The sequence below is a fragment of the Corylus avellana genome, chromosome ca8, assembly GCF_901000735.1.
Source record: "Corylus avellana chromosome ca8, CavTom2PMs-1.0".
NCBI classification, from domain to species: domain Eukaryota; kingdom Viridiplantae; phylum Streptophyta; class Magnoliopsida; order Fagales; family Betulaceae; genus Corylus; species Corylus avellana.
In genome coordinates, this window is record NC_081548.1 from 11,405,344 (window position 1) to 11,427,076 (window position 21,733).

Consider the following 21,733-nt stretch of genomic DNA (forward strand, 5'->3'; position numbering starts at 1 on the left):
AAATATTATATTTATTTCTTTATGCTATTGATTTGAGATTAGTCGGGATACACATCATACACTGGTTTATGCAATTATGCAATTATGCTTATGCTTCTGTGGTTGATATCTGTTGAGATTATTTGTGATACACTGGTTTATGCAATTATGCAATTTTGCTTATGCTTCTGTGGTTGCTATCTGTTGAGATTAGTTGTGATACACTGGTTTATGCTACTGCTTCTGCTATATGTTTGTGGCTTGTAACTCAATTTTTAATTTGTTTTATGCTGCTGCTATCTATTGAGATTACTTGTTTTTTTTTTTACCAACTATTATTCTTTATACTTATAGGTTGTATATAATTAGTAGTTTTGGTTGATTAACATGATTCTATTACTTTGAGTTTTGCACATTTGACTATTTGAGTACATAATCTATTACTCCATTAGTATACCATCTATTGCTTTCATGTACAATGTACATCATACTTCACTTCTCAGTTCTTTGCATGTTTTACTAATTACTATAATTTGATGTACATGTTGATCTTTGTTATATGTGGGTTTAAACTGTTTGGCTATAGAAAGTCCTTACCGATTTTGTTTTATTTCTAAAGCACCCTAATTATGTTGCAAGAGAGTTACAAACGCCAAACGGGCCAAACGGCTAACACTTTTTTTTTTTTACATGGATTGCAGTGTGGGTGTGGCTCACAGTCAGGCTGGTCAGTGTCAACTGGCAAGTGGAACACATTACACATATCTTGTTTCCTAATATCCTCATTTTGCAATGTTTAATTTTATGTGCATTTACTCATCTGATTTTTGAATACTTGCTAATTACTCAATCTTAAGTGATAAAACTCCTTTGACATCTTGTAAGGGAGTTAAAAACATTTAACACATTTCTTTTCTTCATTGAATGCAGTGTGGACAATGGACTGGTGTGGATAGTTGGTGGCCACGAGGAAGAGTAATCTCTTTAGATGAATTTTAGCTTTTGGTCATTTGACTCATTTTAGTCATTTATAATTTCTTCAATTTGATTTGTAATTCTTCAATTTGTAAATTAATTTTTTTTTTCTTCAATTTGAAGTTGCTTGATTTGTAAGGCCCTAATATAATTGTCTAAGCATGTAATTTTAGGTGTTTATAATTTTTGCTATAATGCTATTGTAATTTGTAAGTTATATTTGTCTTGAATTTTACATTGGTAATATTTGTCTTGAATATACCTTGTTCTAGTGAATCTTACCTAATTTGTAATTGGCATTTGGAATGAACTTGAAATATTGTTGAACTGAAATGTGTTGGAAATTTGGAATACTATTCTTGCCTATCAATGTTAACGAGCTTTAAACGGGTCGAGCTACCTGTTTAAGTCTCGAAAGGCTTTCTAGCCCGAGCTCGAGTTCGGGCTCGATGTCACTCTTTTGTAACTTATGTCTCTAACTTGAGCTCGAGCCGAGTCGAGCTAATCGAGGGCTCGACTTAGCTCGAATATTTCCTTTAGCGATCCCGAGTGTGTCAAAATCATTAATGAGTCGGTTTTGAGCCAAGGGTTTCAAGCTCGGCTCGAGCTCGAGATCAGCTCGTTTCTATGTCTGTTTAAATGAGCCGGTTCGAGTTAGTTAAAGCTCGGATCGGCTCGGCTCATTTACAGGCCTAGCCAATCCTTTGGATCTGCTACAAAAATCACCTTGTTGGGTGGTTGTTTTCTTGGCCCGTGGGTCAAGAAACTATTGGACTGAGTAATTTATTTATCCCATTTTTATTTTTTATTGTTCTCTTTGCACTGTATCAAATGTACTGGGGTCCCCAACTCTTCATGTAGGATTCGAATTTTCAGTAATCTGTTCTCTAAATTGTTAGTTATCTGAACAATAAAATTATTGAAAATCCCTAGGCTTGTTTGCTAACTCTTTTTTCTATTTTTTATTTTCTTTCTAAAAAAAAGAAAAAAGTCAAAACATTCACGAACAATTTTTGCCACAAAATACTTATCAAAAATTAAAAACTAATTTTACATTTATGCCACATCAAAGGAATTCAACCATAACACCAAAAAAGAAAAAAAAAAAAACCTCCTAAAAAAGGTGAGTGAACACAACTTATCTTCCCTAGAAACTTAGGGCCCGTTTGGGAGTGCGATTTCAATAAGTGCGATTTTAAAAATTGCGTTTTTAAAAATTGTGTTTTTAAAATCGCCACTTTTTAAAATCGCACAGGCGTTTGGTAAAACATACTAAAAAGTACTTTTTTTATCAATTGAGTGTTTGGATAACATTAGCATATAATTGCGGTTTCATGACCAAATTACCGATAAGGATGAATAAGACAGAGATGATGAAAAAAAAAAAAAAAAAGAGAAAAGAAAGGTTTTAATATATTTTAGGTGGGTATTCTTGGTATTTTTTTCATTCATGTTCTAAAAAAGGTAACTATTGCGCCAAATATCTTTTTAATAGAAATCGTGATTTTATTTTAAATTCGTACTTTTTCAAATAAGCACCCTCTAATCAGCTTATGGAAATCGCAGATTTTTTTGCGATTTTAAAATTCGCGTTTTTAAAATCGCAATCCCAAACACCCTAAAATTGCGATTTGATTTAAAATCGCAAATTATTTTTTTAAAAACGCACTCCCAAACGCACCCTTAATCTTGCCCCTAAAAAAAAAAAAAAAAAAAAAGTAACAAGGAAATGAGCAATGTCAACCTCTGACCGCCTATCCATCTTCTTTGCTTAGAGAAAAGAAAGGTTGAATCTAAATTTGACTTGGAGCCAACTAGATAGGTGTCTAAAGTTTATACTAGTGCTACTTTTAGAGACTGGCTTCAAACTATTATCGTAGCTGCAGTTCCACTAGATTACTATCTCTATTAACCGGCAGCGGCAAAAGCCTTTTGAGTGGGCCACGTAACGCCGGGTTGCATGGACAGTACCATTTGATGAAACTGGTCGGCCAAGGCAACGGTATCAGGAGTAGTACACGTCAGTACGGCACGCCTGGCTTCCAACTCATAACGTGGCGCTTTATGGTTGGCTCTTCTTTTCTATTTCACTCTGACTGAAAAATAGAAAATCAAAAAAGAAAGGAATACGAAAATCGCTTCTCAACAGAAAAGTAGAGAACTTAGCGATCTCGTAAAGCCAGAGGGAGAGAGTGTGTAGCCGTAATATCCAGTTGTATCGCCGGAGTTCTCTACGATCTCACCGGGAAAGTGAGTGTCAGTAGCCGGAAGCGGTTTGGTATTCGGATCGGATTCTTTTTGAAGGGGAGCGGAGATGGTGAATTCTATGGTGGAACGAGCCACGAGCGACATGCTGATCGGTCCGGATTGGGCTATGAACATCGAGATCTGCGACATGCTCAATCAGGACCCTGGGTACGTGTTGCACTGGTTTCCAATCTCTCTCTCGTTTTCGCTGATGCCAGCTCTATTTGCTGTTGTGTTTGGAGGATGGAATTGTTTTTTTTTTATTTTTTCCTCTCTCTATCTCGTTTTTGAAATTTTGTATTTGAATTTAGTTGATGAATTGAGAATTGGTGTTTTTAATTTGATCGAAGGTAGTTAACTCGGGTTTGATTGACGAGCGAATAGAACAGAAAAACCACGTTAAAATCTTGTGCTAAACCTTAAACGAGAAAATCTCGTTGCTTTATTGTCTCTCATATAGTTACTTAGGATTTTTTTTTTTTGAATTTTATACGTTTTCTGATTATCTTAGGGAGCAATACTGGCTTGGATAGATAATCAAGTTTATTTGGACATTATTTGGATATAGAATGCGAGCTTCACGATTAGTGAAAACCCATACGACGGTTTTATGAACTTTTGCATCAGTTTTTTGAGTTAAACTTTTGTTAATAAATAATTTGGGGATGGCACATTTGGTCGGTCGGGTTGTAGTTGATTGTAATTGGCGTTTGGTTGATAAAGTTTTAGTTTGTTCTGCCGTGCCAAATTTTGGGACTTGGTCAATGAGCTCTATAGCTTCAAATGGCAGCTCCTCCCCCCTTAAGAAAGGAGTGGAGGGAGGGTTGTGGATACAAGACGCACTGGATGGATGCGTGTACAAGTTACCAATAATGAAATAAAAACAAGTTAAAAACTTATTAGAATGGTAAATTCTATTTACTTGAATGGTTTGGTTGATTTGTGATCATATAGCAGGTGGGTTCATTTCAAAGATCAGGATTCCAATTATCGTAATGGTTCTGAAAGTATTTTTCTATTAGGGAGGGGGCATACCAGTTGAATATAAACTTGTTTGTGAGAACTTAAGAATGCTGTTGTACAACTTTATTGTGCTTTTGTAATGCACTGATGGTTGGAAACAATGAACGATAAGGTGCCAAATATGAATAGAATAAGTCATGTTTGTACTTCTTTTTTTTTGATGATGGGGAACCTCAACAAGGCAGGGCCCTTCGGACCTACCATTGCAAAGTAAACCTCGGACCCATGTTTGTACTTCTTCGATTGCATGTTAATGCATTGCATGTTGCATCGTGGTTCCCTATAAGGAGGAGGTCATGTCCTACATATCATGGCGCCACTAGGGGAGCCACATGCATGGTGATTACATTCACTGTTAATTCTCACACTTCTAATATTTTTTAGAGGAAAACTGGGTTTTTTTAATTTTTAATTTTTTTATGTTGATATTATTTTCATTTCTCATTCAATTTCCCTAATTTGTTGATGATATATTGTTAGGCAAGCAAAGGATGTTGTTAGAGGTATAAAGAAGCGCATTGGCAGTAAGAATCCAAAAGTTCAACTTCTCACCCTAACAGTAAGTCCACAGAACTTGATAGAGACACACACACACACACACACTCTTTGGATCAACTTCTCACCCTAACAGTAAGTCCACAGAACTTGATAGAGACACACTCACACACACACACACACACACACACACACACACACACACACAAACACAAATGTTTATAAAAAATTAAGTATATGTGGTTGGCTTTTGTGACATCTTTTTCACAAATTGTCTTTACTATTTTTTAATTTTTGATGTTAGTACTTCTTGTGTTTTTCCTCTGTCAAACTACTTATTAATGCTTACCAGCTATTGATTATAGGGTTGGTCAACCTTCTTTCGATTGGTATCCAATAAGTTAATTACTTTTCTAGTATCATTGTTGATTGTGTTTGTTTGTTGAGAAAATAAATGGTGGCTAATTTCTTATCAGATACCCACACTTTCTTTTATTATTTATAGAGGAGATTACACTTCAAGATTAACACAATGTCTATCAGCAAGATACATTTTATCACAACTTCTAAACACGATAGACTACTAAAACAGTCAGATAAGATTAAACTACTATCCTAGCACTCCTCAAGTTGGAGAATATATATATCATATAAGCCCAACTTGAAGAAAACATATGCAACTCGTCGATGACCAAGGGCTTTGGCGAATAAACCTGCTATTGATATTCAGACATCACATAAGGAGTAATAATCTCTTTATTGACTAACTTGTCGCGAGCAAAATTATAGTCCACTTCAATTTGTTTTTGTATGTTCATGAAAAACTGGATTAGTGGCTGTATCGATCCTGATTATCACAAAACAACATCATATGTGTTACTACTTTAAAGCCGATTTCTTGAATAAAGTTTCTTAAAGTAGTGTGAGACATCATTGCACGGTATTCAACTTTGCACTAGACCTGGCAACCACTGTTTGCTTCTTGCCTTTTCTCATCCTCAGATAGATGATCTACAACAGGTTCTTGCTTTTTCAAGTCACTAAATTACCTCCTAGAAAGATGCAATAACCTGTTGTAGGTCATCTATCTGAGGATGAGCCAACCCAATCTGCATCAATATAACCCTCAATGCGCATGTGCCCATTAGCTCTATATAACACATCTTGGAGATCTTTTTAGATATCTGAGAATATGTTGAACTACAACTCAATGTGGCATTCTTGGCTTTTTCAAGAAATTGACTAACCACACTCACTGCAAAAGAAATATCCGGTCTAGTAATGGTAAGAAGTTACTGTGATGTTAGAGTTGAAAAAGATGATGTTCCACTCTCTTTATACATTGAGAGTAGCATGGAACAGTTTGTTTGTTTCTAATTTTTTTGAGTTTTTGGAATTTTGTTCATCTTTTTCCATATTTTAGGGGTTCTTTTGCATATTTTCTGTGTACTAGGGTTGCGACCCCTTATGCTTTTAATGAATTTGTATTACTTATATATATATATATAAGAGTAATGGTAAGATAGTTCAACTTTCATACCAATCTTCTATACATGTTTGGATGCTCAAGTGGCTCCCCTTGAACAATCATCAGATTTTGATTTGGATCCCTTGGAGTATCAACTGGTTTGTACCCCAAAAATTCTGAATCTTTCGAAAGGTCTAAAGTATACTTTCGTTTAGATAAACTAATACCACCAACTAACTGATCCACTTCTATCCCCCAAAATATATCTAAGCTTACCCAATCTTTTTTTTGATAACATGAAACTTACTAAGCTTACCCAATCTGTAACATGAAACTTACTACTTGGAAGTGCTTCAATTCTTCAATTCCCTTAACATCATTACTAGTCAAAAGAATATCATGAACATGTATTACCAGTAATATCCATTTATCATCTGAATGCATATAGAAGATGAAATGATCTGTTTGACATCTTGTCATCCCAAACTCAAGTACTGCCTGCCTAAATTTCCCAAACTAGGGTCAAGGTGCTTGTTTCAAGCCATAAATAGCATTTTTTTTTTTAATTTACACACCTTTCCAAACTCCACTTGAGGATATAGGACAATGTGTAATACAAGAGCGAGTACCTTTACACAAAGCAATAGGCAATGTATCAGAGGATATAGGAGCGGGATCCACAGATGGAGAAGAAGCTGGTGGTGTCGAGGAGTAAATGTCCTTTTGACATTGTACTGTGTACACTTGAAAAGGAGGTGAAGGAATAGATGTAGTAATAGAGACAGGAACAGGTAATGGGATATTATTGGGATCAACTGATGGACTCTTAGACTCAGTAGAAAAATAGGGTTGAGTTTCAAAAAATGTAACATCAGTAGACACAAAATGTTTACTTAAGATAGGACTGTGACACAAAATATACATAGACAAAACTGCGGACCACTAGAAAGGTAGACACCACCGGAATCACTAGAAACAGAGACACCATTACCAGCCACGGCAGCAACTCACTGGAAAACACTACAAACATGACCAACTGCCACAACAGACAACCACAACCAACAACCACTGCAGTTGTGTTACAGAGCTAGTGTCTAAATCACCATAAACCACCATACAATAGATATTATCTTGATAAAGATTAAGTCGCTCAACCGAGACCATCAAATACTCTTGTGTGGAAGCAGAGGGAGAGGGCATTGAAAGAAGAAATCTTTGCTTCTGCGGTCGCTCACTTTGCCAAACACAGAGAGGTGAGAAGGAAGAAAGGAAGCGTGGGTGGATGAGAGTAAGGGCAAACAGTGAGCATGTATGTGATTAGAAATAAAGAGGAACGAAGGAGAGGTTGAATGAGGGCAAAAGAGTTTTTTTTTTTTTTTTGTAAGAATGCTATGATACCATGGTGAGAAAATAAATGGTGGGCTAATTTGATCCAGGAGGTGGGTCTCATATAAGATTTTGGGATGATGTTTGGTGTGGAGATACGACTCTGAAGGAATCTTTCCCAGGCCTTTACAATATAGCTAATGCAAAAGATGCATCCATCGCCGACAATTTGGAGCTTACGGGGTGGAACCCGTCAATGGAATGTTAGTTTCTTTCGGTCGGTCCACGATTGGGAATTGGAAGTGTTAGCCTCGTTCTATACTCTGTTATATTCCCAGAGAATGAGAATGGGAGGGGAGGACAAAATTTGGTGGATCCTGTCTAGAAAAGGGAAGTTCGATGTTAGATCTTTCTATAATGTCTTGGTAAGCAAAGAGGCGGGTTCTTTTCCTTGGAAGAGTATTTGGCGTACCAAGGCACCTTCGAGAGTGGCTTTTCTTACTTGGACAGCGGTGTTAGGGAAGATCCTTACTATTGATAATCTCAGAAAAATGAATTTTATCGTGATCAATAGATGTTGTTTGTGCAAAAATGATGGGGAGTCTATTGATCATTTGATTTTCTTGTTCTTTTCTCTTCTTCTAGTTAGACGTTTTCCTTGTATACTTCTTGTGTACTAGGGTTGCGCCCCTCTGCGCTTTTGATATAAAATATTACTTATCAAAAAAAAAAAAAAAAAAAAAATCTCTTATTAGATATCCACTCTTTCATTTATTATTTATAGAGGAGATTACACTTCAAGATTAACAAAATGTCTATCAACATGATGCATTTTAGCACAATTTCTAAACAAGATAGACTACTAAAACATTCAGATAAGATTAAACTACCATTCTAACACTGTTGTTAATGTGTTTGTGTGTGTGTCCAAATTATAATGTTTCTCTCGACATTTTTTGGTTATTTTTATTGGGAGATGAATATTTGCATCAGTTCTATATGAAAATTGAGAAGGGGTATATTCTATTTTTGAGCCTACTCTTTTATGTTGTAGAAAAATGTTAGGCTTATGAACAAATTTTACAAAAACAAACTTTTACAAAGTGATGTAGCATAATATGATTGGGTTTTTCAAAATTTGATTTTATTTCATTCCAATCAGGTTGTGCCACATCACTTTGTAAAAGCTTTTTTTGTAAAACTTTTTGTAAGCCTAGCATTCCTCTATGTTGTCTGCCTGAGACTTGTATATCTGGGAGCACTCTCTTAGGTTGTGGGATGAAGAATGCCTACATCAGCCATTGAACCTCTTCTTGTATATTAGTAAAGAAGAAAACATTTTCATGTACAGGTGAATGTGATGGGATAGGATTTTCACAAATTGAGTGATTTGTCACTTAATCTGTTGAACCCAGTTATGGTGAAATCCTTTTCTGAATCATAAGTTGCATGTCTATCACCTCTCAAGATCATGTCACTTATTTCTTTGGCGAGTATAGCATCATATTTAGTGCTTTAATTGATCCTAGCATGGTATGAGGTATTTGTTGCATATCAAGAAATAAAAATGGATTGTTTTTTGGGGAAATCTATCCAGTTGGTATGGTGCTGGATAAATATCAAGCTGAGATAGTCTGTGTGGTCTGCCCTCTTTTATGGTGTTTTTTTTTTTTTTAAAAAAAAAATAAAAAAAAATAAAATTGAGAAATGCTTCTTTAGAGAAAAGTGGCTTATACTTTAGTTTTTTTGAATGGGAGATGGTTGAAACATTTTGATGATTTCAAACAACAATAAGAGATTCAAGTGTCTTCAGTTCTGTGGGGATTGGTAGACTATGTTCAGCTGGGATTTGTAAGCAACTCTCAGGATGAGAAGAGAACTCAATTTTTGTTTGATCTATGCAGTTTTGAAGACATCTATTTTCCAGGTTTTCTCCTGTAAATCCTTTTATTTTTTTTTTAAAAGGAAAAAGTTTGTGTTTAGGATATATGAGAAGGTAGCTGGATTGGAACAGTTTGTTTAGCAGTTTCCAAGTTTTTGTCAGTATTTGAAGTTCGAAGCATCATGCCTTTTATATGTCAAAAGTTAATATAGATGTAGATTTAGGACAAGGTAGTGAAACAGAATTGATTAGAGGGTAGTGGAAGGTCTGGGCTTTATCCCCAAGTGGATGAAACCATTTTTTGTTTTTCCTATTATACTTAGCTCTTTCAAGGTCAAGTCCCTCTTTTACTCCTTAGCTTGTACCGAAGGAAGGAGATTCCCTTGAAAGAGTGTGTGGCGGACGCAGGCTCCTCTGAGGGCGATTTTCTTTGCTTGGTCGACGGCTCTGGGCAAAATTCTGACCTTAGACAATCTAAGGAAGAGGCACGATATTGTGACAAATAGATGTTGCATGTGCAAGAGAAGTAGCGAGACGGTGGACCATCTTCTTCTTCATTGTGAGGTAGCTTCTGCTTTGTAGAGTGCCATTTTTTGTCGCTTCGGGATGTCTTGGGTGATGCCTAGACGGGTCTCCAAGTTGTTCGCCTGTTGGTAGTCTTCTGGAAGGAGGGGGAGTGCCGTAGTTTGTAAGATGGTGCCTACTTGCCTTTTCTGGTGTTTATGGAGGGAGAAGAATAATAGGTGCTTTGAGGACTTGGAGAGGTCCTCGGAGGACATTTTATCCTCGTGTTTACATACGTTGTATCTTTAGACTATAGCGTTTGTATCCCCGTTGTTGATTAGCTTTGATGATTTCCTTGTTCGCTTTTCCTTTTTTAGTTAGGTGATGCATGCTGTATACTCCCTGTGTACTTTGGGGCGCCTTTCGCTTTTAATAAGATTGGTTATTACTTATAAAAAAAAAACTTAGCCCTCAAAGGGGGGAGGAAGATTGAAAAAAAGAACAGAAAAATTGTTATGTTCAATGATTGTCACCTTCAGAGGTAAGTTGATTTAAATTTATTTATAATGCCTGAGTTGATCTGGTCTTTTGGGTCTGCATGAAAATCTACTTGCTATCTCTTCGGTTGTAGGCTTCAGTGATGTAGTTGTTATATCTTGTCATTTTAACAACTTTGTCTTACAAGGACTAAATTGGTTTTATTTTGGACTGGTTGTTTTATTCTAGCTATTGGAGACGATCATAAAGAATTGTGGGGACATTGTACATATGCATGTGGCAGAGAAGGATATTCTTCATGAGATGGTGAAGATAGTAAAGAAGAAGGCAAGATTGTTCCTAGAATATTATGATTGCAACCCAGCTTTGTATTTAATCTCGTTTGATATGGTTTATTCATAGTATTTCTAATACATATTTGTAGCCTGACGTTTATGTCAAAGAGAAGATATTGATCCTGATAGATACTTGGCAAGAAGCTTTTGGAGGACCAAGAGCAAGATATCCACAGTATTATGCTGCATACCAAGAATTGTTGGTTAGTTCACTTAGGATTTTCTGTTGAAGTACCTTTTCTGTTTGATGATACTTAGTTGCTGAATTGTGAGATAAGGAGCCCCTTTTATGCACCATTAAATTAGTATGACTTTGCCTTTTCATTACTGTTACATTATCATGGCGCTTATGATAATTATTAGGCCATCTTCTTTGACATTCTCTGAGTCAAAGCCCATATTTGTTTCAGCGTGCTGGAGCAGTGTTCCCTCAGAGATCTGAGATGTCTGCGCCTGTGTTCACACCTCCACAAACGCAACCCTTGACATCTTATCCTCCTAATATACGCAATCTTGATAATCAGCAAGAGACAGCTGAGTCATCTGCTGAGTCTGAGTTTCCAACCCTGAGGTACATCTATAACTCCTTTTCTGTAATATATATGGAAACTTACCTAGCAATCATTTTGTTAATCAACGTACACGTTTGTCTGACTATTTAACTTGGTACTTCTTTTTTAGTAGCCCATGATTGAATGATGGAAGTACATCTGATTGTGGGGCAGTTATTCAATCTCATATAAATGTACCAGATTTTCATTGCCATCGTTGGATGAGACATGTCAAACTATATGCTTTTCTAATGCTTATATCAAGTGTATTGTTGCCAGCATGTTCTTTTAGTTGATTTTTGGGGCAAGTGTTTTATCCTATCCTGTTCTTAAATTCAATATATTGATTGAGGAGCAATTGATGAAAAACTATGGCTCCTGGTTCCTTCTTCTTGTACTTGGTATATTTACTAGTAAAATTCCTGCCACTAATCATTTAGGGAGGGATTTAGTACCAGATTAATAATGACTTGAAGTTGCATGATGTGGATGGTTTAAATGTATATGGAAGAGAGCCAGAGGGATGTTCCTTTGGATCAAGGGATTTGAGTAGTCAATATTAGACTGAGCAGACACTACTAGTGCTGATGGTTGCATAACATTTTTATACGTCCTTTTCTAGCCAGTTCTATCGACTAATGATTTTTTTTTTTTTTTTGAATTTTCTTTTGCAAGTTTGTCAGAAATACAGAATGCACGAGGAATCATGGATGTCCTTGCAGAAATGCTAAGTGCATTAGAGCCAGGGAACAGAGAGGTATATTTGAAATGCAAAGAAAATTTAGAATTTATACTCGTAATAATACCATTATCATGTGAATAATGCATCGGTAATATAGATGAATAATTTTGTCAAATAAACTATTTTCATCAAAAACTGAGCTATTAGGAAGTTTGGGTCATAATCTATTTAATTTATGATGCTACACAAATTTTTGGTGTATATAAATTGCATACGATTTCAATATTCAAAATTTTTCCTAGATGTATGAATCCTTGTCATTATTTTATTGCATGTCACAGTCCTCACAAATTTGTATTCCATGCTGGATAATCATTGATCTGATTTGCAGGGGCTTAGACAGGAGGTTGTTGTTGACTTGGTGGAACAGTGCCGTACATACAAGCAAAGAGTGGTGCACCTTGTTAACTCAACTTCGTAAGTCCTTGCTTCGTCACCTGTTACTCGCTTTCATCATATTTGTAATGGTTGTGAAAGCTACCATTTAGGTTGTGTTTGTTTCAATGTAAAATAGTTTATAGGGAAAATTGCAGATTTTTTTAAGTTGAGACGTTGAAAATAAAAATAACATTGAAAATGTTTTGGTATGAAAAATATTTTTCCACTGCAAAAAAAAAAAAAAAAAAAAAAGTGGAAAGCGACTCAAAAAATTGCTAGACAACGTCAAATATTGATGTAAAATTAAGCCAAAACATTAGATGGTGGAGGAATTGTGATGGGGGGAGTTTTATTTTGAGGTGGGGGGATGACAGAGGCGACAATTGGAGAGGGGATTGGCACTAGGGTATGAGGTAGTTGGGTTCCTTTTATGGAGGTGGGATTCATTGTGGGAGGTTGGGACAAAGTATGGGGGGATGGCGGTGGCGAGGGAGGCAGTTAGGGGGGATTAAGAGTGCGTGGAGGGATAATTGAGAAATACAAGGAACAATTCCATAAAGTGAAAATCAAAGTAAACCAAACATCTCATAACAATTGAAAACTTAATTCATTGTTGGTATTGCAACTCATCCCATTAAAACTTAATTCTTTACCTAGTCTTAATATATAAATCATGCTGGAACAAAACAATAGTGTGCTACGCTCGCTTATTCGAGTCCTCTTCTAGGTGAAGGCTTCCGACTCTAGTTTCCTTGGCCTATAGAACCATCCACAACATTATCTGGGTTGTTTTAAAAATAAAATCAAAGGGCAAGTCAAATCCTCAATAAGCAGATACGACATACATATATCATAAAACTTTCATTTCAAAAAGATGAAAAAAAAAAAAAACAAGTCAACTTTCACATATATCATATAACTTCTTTTTTGTTTAATCTCTTGAGTGGCCAACACACAATTTCACCATGTGTGCAAGGGTTAGCAATCACGAGGATCCTGGCTCTGCTCTCGTGGCCACTAGTGGAGTCGCATCTGGGGTATGGACATCACTTGATAAATGATTGTGCACTCGAGTGAACCATTTTGGGCAGGCCATACAAGATGGTTGCCCCCGCTCATTAGCTTTGGTATTATCGCCCATGATTTCATGATTTCATATGGGGGGAGGTGGGTTAATGTAGTTTGGTATCCTTGTGAAAGTTTAGGTGACTCAATGCAGACACAAGAAATGGAGTTTTCAAAATTCTTTTTTGATAAGGGAATCATGTATATTTCATTGGTAAGGGGGAAGTTTCAAGTGGTCTAATAATTGAGATGTTGAGGCATGGTCTAGAATTGATAGATTCTTGCTATCTTTGTAGTAGGAGTTATGTTTTTCGGATATTTCTCAAAGATGCCTTCCTAGATTATTGTCTGATCACTTTCCGCTGATGTTGGAATGTGGTGTGGTGAGTGGGTTAGCAGGTATTTTAAGTTTGGGAATTTGTGGAAGCAATTAGAGGATTTTGTAGAGCAGGTCAGAACTTGGTGGGAGTCCTATAATTATCAGGGTTTTCCTAGTTATGTGTTGGCACAAAAATTGAAAGCATTTTTTATTTTTATTTTTTATTTTTATGATGGGAAACCTCGACAAGGTAGGGCCCTTCAGACTTATCCCTACAGAGTAAATCTAGGACCCATGCACCACACCCTTAGAAGTTTTTCTACACGGATCAAGGTAAATCACTGGCTTTTACATCAGGGGGTGTGGTCCTAAGAGGGAGTTTGCACCTAGCAAGTCTCGAACTTGGGGTCTAAGGGGTAATACTCCCTAAGACCACAAGCCTCAACCACTAGGCCAACCCCTTGGGGTTAAAAAAAAAAAAAAAAAAAAAAAAAAAAATGAAGAAAGAAGATTAGAGAGCTGGGGAACATTATCTTTCTTGAAGAAGTGAGTTGAAGACAAAAGTCAAGGGCCTTTTGGTTGAGTGAGGGAGACTAATACTAAATTTGTCCATCGTTTGGCAAATTCGCATAGAAAGAATAATTTGGTGGAGTCTAGTGGTTAATGGGAATATGACAGTTAATTTAGTAGTAATAAGGGAACATATTGTGAACTTCTATAAATAGTTGTATTCTGAACAATATAGGTGGAGACCAAAGATGGATGACCTCTCATTTCTTTTCCATTGAAGAGGGGCGAGAAATTATATGGAAAGAGAATTTGAGGAGAGTGAAGTGGGTACACAATTAAGGATTTTTGTCCTATTATTAGCTTAGTGGGTACAAAATTATTTCTAAAGTATTGGCAAATAGGTTGAAAACGGTATTGGGGGAAGATTATCTCAAGTTCTTAGAATGTGTTTATTAGAGGTAGACAAATTGTAGATTCTGTATGGGTGGCGAATGAGCGGTTGGATAGTTGGAGTCGATCTAGGGAGGTGGGAATATTATGTAAATTGGATTTCGAGAAGGCCGATGAGCATGTCAACTTGGAGTTTTTGTTATATTGTTGAAAAGATGTGGCTTTGGGGAGAGATGGAGAGGTTGGATAGATCACTGTATATCTATGGTGCTGTTTTCCATTCTTACTAATGGGTCTCCTTTTTTGCTTCTTTAGTAGTTTGCATGGATTACGACAAGGGGATCTATTGTCTTCATTATTGTTTGTGGTTATTATGGAGGCATTAAGTAGGATGATGTTTTCTGTGGTGGATAGTGGGCTTTTATCTAGATTTTTGGTGGGATCAAGGAATCATGAGAAGATGATTGTGTCAAATTTTTGTTTACAGATGATACGTTGATATTTTGTGAGCCTAGTTGTGAACAACTTTGAAACTAGAGATGCCTTTTCTTATGTTTTGAAGCGGTGTCAGGGTTGAAGATAAACTTGTCAAATATGTACTTCAATAATTTCAGGGGGTTTGGGGGTGAAATTTTGATTCAGTTTAATCGAGATGGGTAATAAGTGGTTGTAGAGGTATGCTACAAAGAGGGAGGCTCTGTGGAGATCGGTGGTTGACATTAAATATGATAATTTTAGGGGAGGTTGGTGTTCAAAGGAGGTTGGGGGGCTCTATGGGGTGGGAGTGTGAAATTGTATAAGGAGGGGGTGGGAATATTTTTCTAAATACCTAAGGTTTGGTTTTGGTGTGAAGTTTGGTGTGGGGAGGAGCCTTTGAAGTTATAATTTTCGGAATTATTCACCATTGCTGGTGGGAAGGATGTGTGGGTGGCGGATCAGATGCAGTTCTGGAATGGAAACATTCATTGGAACATTTTTTTTTACAAGACCTGTGCATGATTGGGAGGTGAAAGTGGTTTTTATTTTCTTTGAGTTGATGTATTCTCAAAGAGCAAGGCAAGGAGGTGAGAATAAAATTTGTTGGATTCCTTCTAAAAGAAAATCATGAAGTTAAGTCTTACGATAAGATGTTATCTACTCCGGTAAGTTCCCATTTTCCTTGAAAGAGTATTTGGAAAGTTAAGGCTCCCTCGAGAGTGGCTTCTTTGTGTGGATGGCGGCTTTAGGAAAAATTTAATTTTGAAGACTTTACAAAGAGGAATGTTGTTATGGTTGAGTGGTGTTTTATGTGTAAGAAATATTGGGAGTCTATTGATTACCTTCTTCTTCATTATGAGGTTGGAACATAATTGTGGAGTGTGCTTTTCCAATTGTTTGGTGTTACATGGGATATGTCTCAAAGGGTGAATGAGTTGTTGGTGAGTCAGAGGGGACAATTGGGAAATTGTAATGCTTTGAAAATGTGGAGGTTGGCACGTTTATGCTTTATGTGGTGTCTTTGGAGAGAGCGGAATGCAAAGAGCTTTGAGAAGTGTGAGGCTGTGATGTAAGAGCTGAAGAAGATGGTGTTATAATCGTTTAATACATGGAGAGCATGGAATGGTTTGCCTTATTTATTTATTATTTATTTTTGGAATTTTGTTTTTCTTTTTCTACACTTAGAGGTTCTCTTGTATACTTCATGTGTATTATAGTAACGTTTCTCTGCGCTTTAGATGAATTTGCATTACTTGTAATTTTTTTTTTTCCCCTTTGTTTGATCTTCCAAATGTTGCTTGTTAAGACACTTATTTCATATTTCAAGTTGATTCTTTTCTTGAATGATCACACTATGCACTTATGTTCAATTTACTACACATTGATCATGCTACGTGAGCTTATTCTCCTGATCTTTAGAGTGTAGGTCTCAACACTAGTTATATCTAGTCTTCATAAGTTTTTTAACTTTTAAGTGACCTTAAGGTCCCTCAGACGGATCTGGTTCGGGCCAAAAAGATAGGCATTAAGGCCTTAAAGTTCAATTAATATGTTTGTGTGTGTGCGTGCTTCCAGTGACCGCATGGTTTGGACCATTGGAAAGACAACTCAAAGAGATTTTATTCTATGGTCACTTGTTGCAAAACATCTTTTTAGAAGAGACCCTACAGCCACCATTCTTTGTGACTCAGTGCTGCAGAATTTTCTGCTGCAACCTATTCTTTTTGTTTGGTCTCTACAGTGCAATGCAACACACTCAACCAGTCATACAACATGTTATGATAATGTCAAACATTCAGGAAATCATGTAATCATGTTTTTTAACCATATCTATGTTATGGCAGTGTGCATAGGAAACTCAAACATCAAACTTCAACGCCGTTATCCATACTTTAGTAGGTTTTTGTTATGGTTCTCATAATAACATACCTAAATATCAGTTATAGGATTTGTTAGAACTCATGCCCAAGCAAAATCCGGCTGTGTACTTTGGGCAGGTACATTTCTCTGTGCAAGAACTTTCTTGCACTTTGTTTGCAAGATTTAGGACATAGGAATTAGGAATAACACGAGAGACTTTTTTCTCAGATTTATTGAAAAGGAATTCTGGAAAGGTTGAAAGAATCATTGAAATCTTGATTAGAAGCTGGACAGCAAGTTGCATCTTCCAGGAATCAGTTTTGGGGTTCAAATTGCCACTGATTATGCATGCAAACAATACAGAAATTTTAGATAGGCTATATGAAATATGAATTTCAGTTTTTCAGTCAAAAAATTTGAGAAAACCTGCAGAATTCTACCTATTTTGGTTGTAGCTGTGAGGGAGATTGTTTGTAGGCTTTTAAGGTCTTAGCTTGAAGAGAGAGAGAGAGCTGAGTGTTTTGAAACTCACGTGGGGTGTATTTTGAGGCTGTAAACTGATGGCTGAAACAATGTTTAGGATTGCAAGAAAATAACGTAGGTTATTTGGAGGCCGAAAACAGGCGCTGTTTAGGGTGGAAGTAGGGTTTTAATTAGATTAAAATCTGGAGGCTGATTAGGGTTTGTTGTAAAAAGAAAACTTTACTCTTTGGAGAAAATTACCGCTGGCCAGATTCTGTTAGGTTTTAGACTTGACAATTATCGACTTCTTTGTCCTTTGTAAGTCCTCTAACATACCCCTCTATTAAACGCATGAAATTAAAGGAGAAAATTAAGCAAATAACTACCACACAACAAATTACAAAACTAAAACAGCAACAACATAATAAAATTACCCTAGGGGGTCTAGGGTGTTTCACTCTCTCTCTCTCTCACACACACAGACACACACCCGTAAGCATGCACGTACGCACATTCGTTGAGTGTATGTGGCATGTTTGTGTTTGTGTCCAGCTGGATCATCTGGAGTATTTCAGAATGACGTTAACTGTGAAAAGTTATTAGTATTTCAGAATGACGTTAACTGTGAACAAGTTGCACAACCCCTCTTAAATGTTATTAGATCATGTAAAGACTTTAAACATTGTCATCAAAATGGTAATATTCATCCATTTCTTTCAGGGATGAGTCACTGCTATGTCAAGGATTAGCACTGAATGATGACTTGCAGCGTTTACTGGCCAAGCATGAAGCCATTGCTTCCGGAACTTCTGTTCTTGCAGAGAAATCCAAGCCTGAAACTGCTGGAGCACTTGTTGATGTTGATGGTCCTCTAGTTGTTACTGGAGATAATAGCAAACAACCTGATGGGAGGTAATAGGGCTTTCTTCAACTGCTTCACATTTACTTCTATATCTATGATAGTATGGCGACTTAATCCACTGGTATGTCATGTAATTATTGGTATTGACTTAATAAAAAAATCATTTTTTATCGCAGCAATTAGAAAAATTGTAATAAGAAATTGAGTAATTATATATCTACTTTTGGTTTCTTCTGGTCTGACGCTATTAGGTCTAATTAACTTTCAAGGGTAGCTCAATTGGTTGGGGACCACGCCTCATGAAACTGAGGTCATTAGTTCTCATTCCCTCTCCCTCCCCTTGAGGCCAATTACTCCCTTTTCTTGTTTTTTTTTTTTTGAAATAAAAAAAGGGTCTAATTATTGCAGCTTTCATTAAAAATTGAAGTTCTAAATCCAGCCTTATTATAGATGTGAATCTTGTCCTACCATCTTCTTGTCATTGTTGTTTGTAATGGGAGCGTGTTGCTTGTTTATATTTTTTATTTTTTATTTCTTATTATGTACATCTTAAAATTGATAATGGGTCTCAGTTGGCCTTTTAGCCTTCCGTAGTGATTTTGTTTCCCTCATTTGGCTTTCTTTTATGATCTTGTTACTTCAAATTGAGCTAGGGTCCTATTACTTATCCAAAAAAAAAAAAAAACAAAAAAACAAAAAAACAAAAAAAATTGAGCCAAGGTCTTAAGGAATTTTTAGCATAGCTCATCAACCAAGGATTTATGGAAGGTACATTTTTGCAAGTGGTTGACTGAAATTTTTTGGTCATTGCACTTGGTAGAGTTTATGCTCTTAAGACTCTTGTTCTTTGGGCTGCTGCCTCAGATTTTAGTATTTCAAACTTTCATGTTTTTTAGATCTCTTCTCTGCTACTAGTTAGGCTTCTCTCTTATATATTTTCTGTGTACTTGGGTTGCGTTTTTATGGTTTTTAATGAATTTGCGATTATTTATATAAAAAAATAATAATTTTGGAATCAACTTTCAAGATGATCCAAATTCAAGTGGATTTTGAGTTTTGTGTGTGCGACTTCAAATGTAAATTTTTTTCGAAGCTCTAAATTTTATATGATGAAATTTTTGTCATTTTAATAAAAGAAAATAAGATTTAGACAATAATTTTTGGATTTATGGGCATTTCCTTTCTTCTCCTCTCTGGCACTGTTACATAAACAAACAAAAAGTGGAGGGCGGCCGCGTATGGTTCCATGGGTTTTATTGGGCTCTTAAAAAAAACTTCTGATCAAATCTCAAACATTTATTAGATACCATCTGGCTATTTGAGCTAAAAGAGCAGGACTTTTTCTGCAGATCCACCTCAAGTACCAATGCAGGGCCACAGCCACTGAACCAGTTACTGCTTCCTGCACCTCCTGCAACTAATGCTGCAGCGCCTTCAGTAAGGGTGGATCCCAAAATGGACCTGCTGAGCGGTGATGACTATAGCTCACCAAAGGCAGAAACATCAATGGCTCTGGTTCCTGTGGGAGGACAACTTCCGACCAGTCCTGTATCTCAGCAAAATGCCCTTGTTCTTTTTGACATGTTTTCAGATGCTAATGCTGCTCCGAATTCTGTCAATACTCAAGCTGCCAATCAGGCTGGACAAAGCAATATTTTGGCTTCGCAAATAGAACAGCCACAGAATTTTCAATCTCCCAGAGGTGGATTTTACCCAAATGGAAGTGCCCCAAATGTTGGATCGCCTCAGTATGAGCAGCCAATGTACGTACAAGGTGCTGGTTCTGCCTGGAATGGCCAAATTGCCCAGCAGCAGCAGCTACCTTCATCTGTCTATGGTGCACTTCTCACTAAAATCTATGCTTTATACTAGAATTTGTAATGCTTTTGATGCAGATCCTTTGCAACAACGTTCTCCTATCTGTAAGAAGAAACAACCTCGGCTTGCCCCAGCACTATTTTCTTAAAAATTGTTCATTAATTTATAATGAAGACAGAAGTCTTCTATTTTATATTCACCAAATAATCTGCAGTCCTTGGGTGCAAACAATTCTTTGGGGTCAGCCCGTCGGTAAAATTGGAGTATTACCTAATCCGTGTGGAGGGGACCCTTTACACGGGTCCGAGGTTTACTCGATAGAAGTGGGTACATAAAGTGGCCCTGCTTTACCTCATCATTAAAAAGAAAAAAAAAATGGGCTCTTGTTGTCTGCTTTTTGAGTGCATGAGATTGTGCGCTCAGCATACCATGCAGGAACTTACAATGCTTATTTTTGAACAGGTGCTCAAAGCAGTGCGTCATTACCACCCCCACCTTGGGAAGCTCAGCCAGTGGACAACGGTAGCCCAGTAGCAGGTGCTCAATATCCTCAACCAATGCAAGGCGCTCAGGTGGTTGTCACACACGGACAGAGTGGTGCACATCCTCTGGGACCTCAACCGATGGGGAATGGCCAGATGGTAGGTATGTATATCCAGCCAATTACAAGCAGTCATTTGTCGGGAATCAATAGCCAGGTTGGTCAGAACCAGCAGTTGGGTTTGCACTCTCAGCCGATCCAGGGTGGGCCATATATGGGAATGCTTTCGCAGCCAATGCAAGCTGCCCAGATGGCATCTATGTATCCTCAACAGATGTATGGGAACCAATATGTGGGTTATGGCTATGGTCAGCCTCAAGGGGCGCAATACCTAGACCAGCGAATGTACGGATTATCTGTTAATGACAACAATGGCTTGAGAAACTCCTATCAGGCCTCTACTTCATCTTATATCCCATCTAGCAAGCCTTCTAAGCCAGAGGATAAGTTATTTGGGGATCTTGTTGATATGGCAAAAGTGAAGTCGATGAAACCCACTCCTGGTAGAGCTGGTAGCATGTGAACTCATGACTGGTTTTGTTGCTTTTTCTTTTCATCCATTCTTTTTTTCTCTTGGTTTGCTAACTTGCTTCTTTTTCATCTACAATTATTCAATATATATAATTTTTGCGTTTGACCCTCATTTGTGTTGCGTATCTGACATTGGCATCATGTACATTCGTTGTAGAGGACAAAACAAAAGGATAGCTCCCTTTGGATCAAGATAAAATCAATGAGATTTCATTTTTTTGTTTCTTTTTGAATTGTGGCATATTTTTAATTTATAGCCAATATGAGTGAAATCTGTTTGAACTTTCAAGTGCTCTCCTTATTTTTAATGCCATTTGGCTTACAGGAGCCTCTAATTGGCTGTGAAATCCATCTTCAATATACTGCAGTTTGGCTTGCTCAACACTAACAGGCAATTGTAGAATTCTGTTCACATGACTATAATCACTGAAGATAAACATGAGATACCTAACTGTTGTGCATATGAGCTTAAGATTTTTGTTTGTAAGCTCTACT

General features: G+C 36.9%; 1 protein-coding gene across 2 annotated transcripts; it reads left to right on the forward strand.

Moving 5' to 3' along the window:
* Positions 1–3,079: 3,079 nt before the first annotated feature.
* On the forward strand, positions 3,080–21,463 carry LOC132189364 (TOM1-like protein 9). 2 transcript variants are annotated; one of them, XM_059604078.1, is made up of 10 exons: positions 3,080–3,369; positions 4,705–4,783; positions 10,626–10,724; positions 10,822–10,935; positions 11,143–11,303; positions 11,959–12,040; positions 12,357–12,442; positions 18,207–18,398; positions 19,698–20,185; positions 20,629–21,463. In XM_059604078.1, exons 1-10 carry the CDS (start codon positions 3,269–3,271, stop codon positions 21,228–21,230), a joined length of 2,004 nt encoding a protein of 667 aa, XP_059460061.1. In that variant the 5' UTR covers positions 3,080–3,268; the 3' UTR covers positions 21,231–21,463. The 2 variants fall into 2 exon arrangements, with proteins under 2 accessions (XP_059460061.1, XP_059460062.1); XM_059604079.1 differs by lacking the exons at positions 3,080–3,369; positions 4,705–4,783 and adding an exon at positions 4,842–4,854.
* The last annotated feature ends 270 nt before the right edge of the window (positions 21,464–21,733 follow it).

Coding starts and splice junctions, on each gene's coding strand:
- LOC132189364 (XM_059604078.1), top strand. CDS start 3,269: ATGGTGAATTCTATGGTGGAACGAGCCACGAGCGACATGCTGATCGGT. Junction 18,399..19,697: donor AGCAAACAACCTGATGGGAG/GTAATAGGGCTT, acceptor CTTTTTCTGCAG/ATCCACCTCAAGTACCAATG. Junction 20,186..20,628: donor GCTACCTTCATCTGTCTATG/GTGCACTTCTCA, acceptor ATTTTTGAACAG/GTGCTCAAAGCAGTGCGTCA.